General features: G+C 42.1%; 1 protein-coding gene and 1 pseudogene across 1 annotated transcript; both read left to right on the top strand.

The window, feature by feature from the left end:
- The first annotated feature begins 610 nt into the window (after positions 1 to 610).
- Positions 611 to 4518, top strand: LOC124700684 (uncharacterized protein YwbO-like). Its single transcript, XM_047232771.1, has 8 exons — positions 611 to 663; positions 2248 to 2392; positions 2481 to 2603; positions 2687 to 2730; positions 2814 to 2939; positions 3901 to 3985; positions 4074 to 4130; positions 4224 to 4518. Exons 2-8 carry the CDS (start codon positions 2261 to 2263, stop codon positions 4311 to 4313), a joined length of 657 nt encoding a protein of 218 aa, XP_047088727.1. The 5' UTR covers positions 611 to 663; positions 2248 to 2260; the 3' UTR covers positions 4314 to 4518.
- Positions 4519 to 6559: 2041 nt separating this feature from the next.
- LOC124697534 lies at positions 6560 to 10094 on the top strand (annotated as a pseudogene).
- The last annotated feature ends 1119 nt before the right edge of the window (positions 10095 to 11213 follow it).

Here is an 11213-nt window from a genome sequence, read left to right as displayed (position 1 = left end):
AAGAGCATCTCAAAAACTCCAAAGTTTGAGAAATCTAGACTACATAAGTAGATCCAGTAGCAAGATTCGAAATAACCATATGCATAGGTACCTAGCACACATATAGTAGATACAAAATGGTGATATAAACAATAAATCATTTGCTCATAGAAAACTATTGTTCCAAGCAACATCATATGCTTTGATGTCAACTAAGCCGACACTCTGGTTTTCAACCACTCAATCAGATTGATCACGCAAGGAATCTTACTAAGCCAAACATCATTGCACGATTTTGGCCGACTCAAAGCATGAAACGGGTTTTTTGCTGGTCGTGCAGCACAACTCCTTAGTCAAGTCTATATTAAATCAGAATATAGCCAATACTTATGTAGAGAAACTCGCTCCAACAGATAATATGCATAGACATCCATAGACCAAGACCACTGACGCCAACCTCCAAATTCTTGGTCGCATGCTCACACACAACTACACAAGGAACACACGCATAGACCAACCCCACCCCACGTCCCCACCGACGCCAACATCCCCAACTATTACCTTCCCCCCTTTCCCCTCGATGGCATAAAAGGGAAAGGTTTTTTGCTTCAATTGCATGCCAATTGCCAAGTCGCCTCCTCTCGTCAAGCTGCATCCCTCGCTCGTCAAATCCTCAGCTCTCAGGTTCATATTTTTCTCCATCTTCCATATTCTCTACTTATCTCTTTCCAGTTAATCGGCGTGCATTACCTCTTCAAGAAAATCTGCGATTCTGCTCTCTTCGGGGACAACGTGACTGAATGATGCGATTAATCCGCTTCTTCATTTCCTTTATTTTACCCATTTATACAATTCAAGGCGAAGCACAATTTACTAATGCCAAAAGCTGGGCGCGATTTATCTCGGATTTTCCGAAACAGTAGAGGAAGGGGATAACGCATTGACCTCCAATTCTAATTCATAGTAGCCAGAAACGGGGTTGATGCCACGGATCGAGGGTCGGGAACGAGATCTGTGGCTGGGTCACGATCTCGTTCGATGGCCCCTAAGGAGTGCCTAGGATTGCAAAGAGAAGAGTGCATTTCAGGGCCAGCCATCCCACCGCAGTCCAGAACTCAGGGATTAGGGTACCCTGCCTCTTTTCTACCTTCCAGAACTCAGGGACGCCGCGCCATGAAAGCTCTGCGCATCGAACCGTCGAAGAGAAGAAGATAGGGAAAAAATGGGCCTGGACTGGCCTTAGGTAAAGGCCTGGCCGCCTGATAAAGTTTTGTCCAGGTACCAGGTAGACTCGACTAAAAAAAATTGCTAAAAAAAAGGTTACCCTAAAGAAAAAAGTAGGAGGTAGACATGCAGGCTCAATAATCCCTTAATGTGGCATCCAACCAGCTTTTCAAGTAGCAGTAATCCACATTAGTATTCTTGAAGTAAGTTATTTTTAGATGTATTTCGTGAGGTTTGGAATCGGGGTCCCTCAGCCCGGGCTACCGAATTTCTGAGCGGGTGATATGATAAATTCGCTTCTTCCTCGCCTTTATTTTACTCATTTATACAACTGAAGGTGAAGTACAATTCCTAGTTATTGTTATTTGTTGATGCCAAAAGCTGAGCACGATTTATCTCGACGGTGTTTATCTCGGATTTTTCGTCAACAGTAGGGGTAGGGGATAACGCCATTGACCTCTAATTGGAGAACTAGTTAATTAGAATGATTCATCATTGAGTGGAATGAGCGAGATGATAAGTAAAATTTATCCTTTATGGTTTCTCTAAATAAAATCTGTGTCCTTATGACAGGATAAATCCCCATTTCCTAGTCCCGGCTGGATGCCCAAGAAGGGATTTTAGCTAAATTGTAATCTTAAAGCAAGAATAGTTTCTGCTGAAATATGTTCGAACTACATTAATTTTTCAGTTCCATAAGATTGCTTCAGTGGTTTAAAACCGAGCGATAGTTCACCAAAATTGGCGAAGCTGCGACCAATCCATCATATTGTGACGTATGTATGATTGTTTCTGGTTATTTTTGTTTGGTCCTAGGCAAAATGAGTTGTAGAATTCCTTGTCTAGAGGAGGCATTTGACAGTGAGTCAAAACTCTTTCTTGAAGAGGAGTTCTGAAACAAATCCCACCTTCTCAGCTTTCAAAAGTTGTCTTTTTCTCTTGAAAGAAAATGCCTTTTGAGGGCTCATGAAGGGTAGGATTTGTCCATTCTTGTTTTGGAGGCAAAATGACAACCCAAATTGGGAATACCTTTGTTAATTGTAGATTTGCAGAACTTATGGCTTCGAGCACTGGCAAGAAGCTCATTAAGATCGATGTGAGCTCAGATACAGTGTGCCCTTGGTGCTTTATTGGAAAGAAGAATCTTGATAAAGCTATGGAACAAACCATGGACAAGTTCGATTTTGAGGTTTCATTTCTTTTGATCACTATTATGATATAAGTTCACAATTCTTATCAGCACGATATTAGACTAGTGTGCCTCTCGCTGCTTACAGGTTCGTTGGCATCCATTCTTTCTAAATCCCGATGCACCTAAAGAAGGTGTCAAGAAATCTGATTTCTACAAGACGAAGTTTGGCCCTGTTCAGTTTGAGCGTGCAACTGCTCGCATGACAGAGGTGCTCTCAGTTGACCTTGACCATGGTATTGTTGATTCACATGCCATATGATGTATTTAGCTGCTTATATGCTCCTTATGCAGATGTTCCGAGGACTTGGCTTTGAATATGACATGTCTGGGCTCATGTTAGTGCATCCTTTTAAATTGTTCCATACACCGCATAATGTCCATCAGTTGTTAGTATGCTGACTTGAACATTGTAATGCAGTGGGAATACAATGGATTGCCATAGGCTCATAACACTTGCTGGACACCAAGGTTGTGAAAAACAAAATGCTCTTGTAGAAGAATTGTTCGTCAGTTATCATTGCCAAGGAAAACATCTTGGTGATAGGTGAGTACATATTAAACTCGATGAGTACGGCCATTGTTGCAAAATCTTGTTGCTTCTTCGTTTTTTTGTTCTTACCTTAATCCTACATGTTATGTATTTTACGTTTGGATAAATTACTGTTCACTTGTAGTGTCCTCTGTGTATAATAACTGCTTTTAATACTGACACATTATGCATATTCTATGTTGGTAAAGGCACAATGCCCGGTAATGATTTGGTATGTAACAGTTGTTGAGGCAAAATTGTGCAACAAGTCCTATGCCATGTACAAATCGCCTATAACAGAAGATTTTTTATGGCCATTTTCTACTCCAAAACATGAGATACTCATAATGAAGCAAAATCAAATAATCTGTGTCCATTTATGTTACATGTGCTGCATAATTTTATTTTCAGTATTGGCACACGAAAATCGCCATCCACTCTCTTCACTCTGGATCATAACTATGACCTTTGTGGCCCTGAATAGAAATTATAGCACTTAACAAAAACAGAGGAGGTTACCTATTGGATTCGTACGTGGTGCTCACTTCAACGTGCGGAGGGCACCGGAGTTTTCTGGCCTATGGGTGCAACCACATGGAAATGGTAGTGGCAAGCTAGGATCGACTGATATGGATGGTGGACTTGCAATATCAGTTTTGCCGCATGGGTGCATTCGGTTGTAGCTTTTAAACTATTTTCTTTCTTAGTAAGATTGTTTGAAACTTTGCAATAAAGGTGGCTGTCTGCATCAATCGGTGCACAGGCTGTGGCCCCCCTTTTAAAATAGAAAAACCAATAGAGCGTAAAATTCAAATTTAATTTGTTCGATGCTACTACCAAAGATGTTTGTTGCTTCATTTTCTTGCAGGCATATTCCTCTAATCACCTTGCCCCACTTTCCTTGCCTCAATCTATGTTTCTATGTTGACCATTGCTTTATGCAATCTTACAAAATTCCTTTTCTAATTATATGAAGGCAAGTTCTCGTGAATGCTGCAAGAAAGGTGGGCGTTGAAGGAGCAGAAGAATTCCTGCAAGACCCTAGCAAAGGAGTTGATGAGGTATGATTTGCACTGCTAGTTTCTCCATGTTGCCACAACTATTTGTGAAAGGGATGGACTGTCATAATCACTTTTCTGGTGGTACAAGGTTAAGGAAGAACTGAGCAAGTACTCTTCTGGCATTTCTGGAGTTCCTCACTTTGTGGTATGAATATTAATCAATTTTATTTATGGTCATTTTCATCTTTTATATGATCTTTGATTTGTACATGATAACCTGTTGTGTTGTTTATTTCAGATCAATGGAAAATATCAACTCAGCGGTGGTCAGCCTTCAAACATATTCATGAGGACCTTCGAGGCGGCAGCAAAAAGTGGAGCTGAATGATTATTCAACAAATTTACAATATTCATGGATTACCTAGCATACTGTTATATACTTGTATGTACAAAATGAATAGAAGCAGAAGGTGTATAGGAACAAAAGGTGGCCTCCCAAAAGGAAGAATAAAAATTACAAGTGATTTATAGTTTCATTATGAGAGATAATGTATGAACGCCATTATATTTGCCGTATTCCTGATTTGATGATAGTTTCTGCTGTCTAGCTACTGTTGCTTTCGGAATCTCAAGTGTTTCCATTATATATATTATGAGGATACACATGATATGAGGACATATGGTCTTGCAATAGTTGGTTCTAACAAAACAGTAACTATTGTACTAAAAACTCCTAATTCTAATGTTGTAATTAGCAGTCTATTATTACTTGTGAAACATTCTACCCGCACATGGCATGTTGTGTTTGGTTTAGTTGAGATTTGCAAACTATTCATCGCAAGGAATGGAGTTTTCGGTCCCGGCAATGACAACTAATGTAAGTGGAAATAGAAAGTTGTGGGCCGGCTAATATCCAATTTCGATCTCGTCCATTAAGGCAAATACAGGTCCCAGAAATCCTAACTTCTGTTTCTACCTGATAACTAATCCTAGTCACATTTCAAACATTAACTTTATCTTTCTAAAACTTGTGATAAATCATGTAGTAGCAATAACTGGTGAAGTTTCCAGAGTTTCGCGCCTCAGTATGCCAAGCTAACATGATCACCAAACTTTTATCAGACTAACATCAGTTTGAATGTCAGGATCGCACTGGGACAAATCATCAACTTTGTGGAGAAAAAAAAAATTATCTGCTCTAGAAAGAAAAGCGGATTTTTTTGCGCCGCTTGAGGTTTCAGCAAACAATCCAGCAACTTGATTTCATGCTATGTAGACAGCCTACACGATTCAGGTCTTCAACATGCGCAAAGACCTGCAATGGGGCAATTTAGTAGTCAAAATGTTAGAAATGGTTTTTGCTAGATTCAAGCAAATACCAACTAATGGTTATCTTTCTCAGGTAAAAGGATTTCTGATAAAAAAGAAATAAATTCAGACCGGTGGAATGCTACATTTGTCTTTCTTTGCATGCCAGAATAGATACATCATACATGGCAGCACATCTGACAGAAATTTAGCAAAGCAGGTATGCATCACAACCGATCACTTAAGAAATGTTCGTTACCGATAGTGGTTAACTATGAATAAATGTCAATCTGCTTTGCAACTGACAAAGGTGAAGAAGTAAGATATAAGTCTCATCGTACCAGAAAAAAACAAGGTGTTAGATTTGTGAATAAGACTGGAGTGGTACTTGTGTTCAGTGACCTTCTAGGCATATTGGATAGTCATCCTGGCTGTCAGAAGGAACATCAACTTATGTTCCACAAATCTTTTGGCTTTGTGATTGAGCTTTAAGGGATGACCCGTGAACCTCCTCAGCTGCGCGAGCTGAGCTGATAGCAGAATTGTTGCGTTCTTCAAGTTGAATAGGTTTTCAGAACTACGTTGAAGCTTTGTCATGCCCTGCCACTGCTCCATCTGATGCATGAACGCCCTGCAAACAGAGTCTCTCTGACGCCCGAAGGTTTGCTGACGAAGTCTCAAGAAGGCGCCCAAGCGTCCCCAATTCTCCAAGCTTGAGGATACTCATTGTTGTTACTTGTTAGAGTCGTTCATTGCCAGTCTTTCCTCACTTGAAAAAGCCCTCTTTGTGTCATTTGTCTGTGCTGGACGCCACAAATTTGTAATACTCGTTTTCTGAAAGCAATTTTCTTGCCGTTACAGAAGACAGTTTGCAACCGCAACCCAGACACCAAGCAATCATCGAGTGAGCGTCTATGAAGTCACTGTGAAACCTACCAACAGAGATGTACATAAACGCTGTGGCAATTTTCAAGGTGGCATTCTTGGTAGCTGGTTGGATTACGATCTACTAGCATTTGAAATGATACAGTAATAAATCTTTTCAATGTAGAATACACGAGTAAACAGGTTTGGAAATTGTGCTCTCCTTTTCTATTTTCAAGATTTTGAGTTTGGAAATCATGATGCTAGACAGTGGCAATGCAGAGTTGCAGACTACACAAACACTGCTGGCAAACAGAAATGCAAAGGCAGCAAAGCGACCGGTTCACGCGAAAAACCGACCGAGCCAAACAAAGCCCATTCGATTTCCACTATTGCGGCCTAACCGAGCCCGAGCCCACCACCGGAGCCGAACCCTCCGTCCCCAGCTCCGTCCGTCCATCCATGTCGTCGTCGTCGTCGTCGCTGATCCAGGGCATCTCCATCTCCGTCTCCGACGACGACGAGGCCTCCGGGAAGGTGCGGGTCCGCGTCCGCCGCAAGCGGAACCGCCCTCCCGCCTCCGCCCGCCGCCGCTTCCTCCGCCGCGCCGCGCGGTGGGGCGCCCCGTTCCTCCTCGCCTTCCTCGCCGTCTCCCTCTTCACCTACGAGTACTACCGCCTCTCCCCCTTCTACGCGTCCTCCTCGCCCTCGCCGCCGCCTCCGCGGGCCGCCGGCAACCTCAGCCGCGCCGCCCGCACAGCCGATGGCGCCAGGAAGTGTAAGCTCGACCGTTCAACCCTAAATTGGTGCGGATAGACTGCTTCTTACTTTACTGGTTTATTTGATCCGGTGATCTGTAGGTGTGCCGATATTATAATGTGTTGTTCAGTTGCTATGATGATGACCTAATGACCATCTTATCTGTCTCTATTTTTATATTCATATACTGTTGAGCGATCCTCTTTATTATCTTTTGCATGATGCAAGCTGATCTGTTGATCCTAGTTTCCCCTCGGTCCTGTTTACTATCTACTTGCAATGCTTGTGAATAGATAATGTCAAGTTGGCCATAAGCGTTTTGTCTGAATGATAAGGCTAGTCAAAGTGAGATGTAGATTTATCCTTCAGCCTCAGTACAACTGTACAACGTATTGTAAAATTTATTCTGATACACTAAATTGATCTGGTCAAAGTTATTCCTGTACTGAATGATAGCAAATGTCAGCTGCTAACTTTCTCTTGTTTAGTACATCTAGGCTCTAGCCCATGTTTTCCACTGATTCTCTTGATTTCTTCGGGTATATTTTGTGATTTTATTCATTTCCAGTGTGATCAATTTTTGGATCAAACAGCAGTGTAATAATTATGACATGCGCTTTCCTGATGAACTCAGTGTTACATTGACAGCATGCCTGAAGATGCTCGATCCTGAGAGGCTTCAAAATCTGGAACTTCCTGAAACCCCTGGACAAAATCTGCCAGTCAAGAAAGTTGTGTACAGGTCCAGTCTGTCCCATCTTGAAGATAACATTTCATCCAATATGATGAATTCACGATTTAATTCATTCACGGGATATCAGACACTGACTGAAAGAGAAGAAAGTTTCAAGGTTTTGTTCAGGCTCTATATTTCATGAAGTTTTTGAAAATTATGTAAGATATCAGAGTTGCCCTACGGAATATGTACTTGTTTAGTATGTGGATAACAATACCATATCTGCATTTGTACTGATTCCGGAATGTTAGAAAGTAGATACTGCATGATAAGCACTGTCAAAAATGAAAATGCTTAATTGTGGGAAATTTATGCGCTAGCTGCCATTCTCATTGTTCCTGCTACTAATGCTGCAGACAAAAGAAACTACAGCGGTCCACTGTGGGTTCTACAATGAAAATGGTGGGTTCAGAGTTTCTGATGTAGATGAAGATTACATGAAATCCTGCAGAGTTGTTGTAGCCACTTGTGCATTTGGTGGAGGGGATGACCTTCACCAGCCTATAGGGATGACAGAAGTGTCCTTGAAAAAGGTCTAGCATTTCTCTTGCATTGGATGTTGTTGTCTTGAGCTTCTTTCCTATTTGTTAACTGATGCTTGTTGTTCTTCTAGGTATGCTATGTCGCATTCTGGGATGAAGTCACACGCTCAGCTCAACAGGAGGAAGGTAACAAGATTGGTGATGATCGCATGATTGGCCATTGGAGGATCATTCTTGTGAGAGATCTTCCTTTCACAGATCAACGGCTGAATGGGAAAATTCCCAAGGTATCATCTGAAACTCTGTGCCTTCATTGTCTTAATGGCAGAAAATGTTAGTAGAACCTCAACCTTCCGTTTCGCACTCTATGGACAATGTAACAGCTAGAAGAAGATTGTCTTACATATATCTGCATTTCTATGATCGCTGCAGATGGTGTCTGTTTAGGATGAATCCTTCTTGTCATAAACTGACTTCCATTTTGGTGTTCTATACTCTTCAGCTGATAAGCCATCGCCTTTTCCCTATGGCAAGATACTCGATTTGGGTGGATTCGAAATCTCAGTTCCGGAGAGATCCACTGGGAGTAATTGAAGCTCTTCTGTGGCGTTCAAACTCTTCCTTAGCGTTATCGGAACATGGAGCTAGGAGTAGCCTGTATGATGAGGGTAAAGCAATTGTTAAGAAACACAAAGCAACTCCAGAAGAAGTGAAAATACAGTTGGATCAGTACAGGCAAGATGGCATTCCAGATGACAAACGATTTAACGGAAAGAAAGGTTAGCTTCTAATCTTTACTTGCTTACCGTTGTTTCCTTTGACCATTCTTATCATGCCTTTGCATAGCACAACACCTGCATTTTATTGGCACTGATATAGTTTTCCTAACTTACTAGTTAGGAGTAGTAGTATCTTTTTTATAGAACGCACATCAATATTACCTCAGCCTGGCTTTTGTGTTATGCCCTGCATCATGTCCCATTTGTGCTCTCACTACTGTGCAGCATTGAGGCTGGCCTGCCATTCATTCACTTCATAGGAAAAGTCAGCAGGATGAGCTTAAAAGAGAACAAATAGCACGAGAATGTCATATTTACATTGCAAGCCAGGACATTAGGATGTAGGGTACTGAAATAAATAAAATAGCATCATGTGCTCTATATATAACCATGGACTTGGTGTTACTGCGCAGCTGTAGTTGTGCAAAAGGCATGGGCTATAAAGTCGTCCAGTTTGCATGCGTTGAGCATAAAAGGTAGTAGCTCCTTTCTGGCTTTCTGCACCTCAGCCAAATGATACAGGACACACCATTTAGGCCTCCGTACCCACATGCGGGCGGGCTACGTAGAACCAGAAGCATGCCCCAAACTAAACACAATGTTTGGCCCAAAATCATCATACATGTTCTTGAGGCCTTGCCATAGCCGGTGGTCCTCTGCACTGCATCGATGCTAATAAGTGACCCATTCATTTGCCTTTTTACTACTACAGCTCTCGCGGAAGCTTCAGTTATTGTGAGGGATCACGCCCCCTTGACCAACCTCTTCATGTGCCTCTGGTTCAACGAGGTGGTTCGGTTCACCTCCCGGGATCAGCTGAGCTTCCCCTACGTCCTGAGGCGGCTGAGGCTCCCCGGCGTCCACCTGTTCCCGGTGTGCGCCCGCAAGGATCTCGTTAACAGCTTCGGGCACAGGCGCAAGGTGAAGCCGCTTGCCAAGGACGGGAGATGAGGTTCTGAATGTGCTGATCTGGGTGTGTTGTCTTGACTGGAATTTCGTCATTTTGACAATGCAGAACCCTCAATCTGCTTCGGCAGCACAAGCAGCATGTATAGTCATTGTAGTTCTTTTTTCTTCTCATCGATTTGTCGTGTGGATCCTGACGTAGCGTGAGGAGTGTGATCGTTCATACTCCCTCTGTTTCATATAGTAAGACGTTTTGGCAAACCAAATTGGTTTGCCAAAACGTCTTGTAATATGGAGCAGACTGATAGTTCTTAGCGGGTAGTAGTTCAGTTGAGGAAGTACAGAGGAAGAGAATGGCTTTTGTATGATGTCGTTCAAGGCAAATATAGATTGCCATTTTGCCTTATTTGTACAAGCAAAATCAAAGAATTTTGAGTACTCCCTTGTTCGGTGCCTTAATTTTGGCACTTGTATCACCTCTAGCTCCGTCCATTTTCTTGTTGATTCCTAGTGTAGTTGGCTGCTCCTCATGAAATTCATGTGCGGTTGTGTTGGCTGGAATTTTGATGATGCATAACTTCAATCTGGTCCGCCAGCATTATTGTCTTTACAGTTGTTTTCGATATGAGTTACTCCGTATATATTTTTTCCGAAGTTTAATTATTCCAAGTCGTGGTCGTTAGGTCTGGCAACAGGTGGTATTATTTTTCTCTCATGATTCCTACAGGAATCGAACTGCTTCTCATGAAACTCATGTTGCAATATCGGTTTTCTAGACGGCCAAGCTCGACGTAGTACGATCCAGAGCTGTTATTGGCGTACCTACTGGAGCATGATGCGTCTCCCTGCCACCACAACATACGTTGCGAAAGTGCCGCTGCTGGCTGGCAGTCGCTCCTTTGCTCAGAGGCCGCATTTACCCGTCTGCACTGCATTGAACCCTTCTGTGCTGTGCCCCCTGAACCCGAATGGTGGTAGGTGAGGGTGACTATCTCCAAAATGAATGCCCTCTGCAGCTCTGCAACCTGCAGCATAGCGAGGGGCTTGTCCTGTTTTCCCAGGAGGTCGAGGAAATTGCACAAACCACTCACTATTGCTGTCTATGTTGCACAAATCACTCACTTTTTACGTTTTTTGCAGAAAACACCAACTTTACATGTAGTTGGTTGCACAGAGGTCCAAATCAAGGATTAGACTTGTTAACCGCAAATCTGATAGCCAGGGCCCACAATGAGTGATGATGTGGCATACACGTGTCATCAACTATTCTTTTTTAAACCTTAAAATTATAAAAATTCCAATAAATGGAATAATATAAACTAAAAAATCTAGGAAAGTTTGAAATACTTTAAAATATTTATCACTTTTTGTGAGATATGGCCAAAACTTGGGTTCAAACTTTTCAAAAAGTTCTGAAAAAATTATAGTATTTGAAACAATATGATATACGTAAT

The sequence above is a fragment of the Lolium rigidum genome, chromosome 3, assembly GCF_022539505.1.
Source record: "Lolium rigidum isolate FL_2022 chromosome 3, APGP_CSIRO_Lrig_0.1, whole genome shotgun sequence".
Classification (NCBI taxonomy): Eukaryota; Viridiplantae; Streptophyta; class Magnoliopsida; order Poales; family Poaceae; genus Lolium; species Lolium rigidum.
This window is presented reverse-complemented; position numbering and strand designations above follow the sequence as displayed.

Excerpts from the sequence above, each read along its gene's own strand:
- LOC124700684 (XM_047232771.1), top strand. The coding sequence starts at position 2,261 with ATGGCTTCGAGCACTGGCAAGAAGCTCATTAAGATCGATGTGAGCTCA. Across the intron at positions 2,731-2,813 it reads TATGACATGTCTGGGCTCAT|TGGGAATACAATGGATTGCC; the intron begins GTTAGTGCATCC and ends ATTGTAATGCAG. Across the intron at positions 2,940-3,900 it reads GGAAAACATCTTGGTGATAG|GCAAGTTCTCGTGAATGCTG; the intron begins GTGAGTACATAT and ends AATTATATGAAG.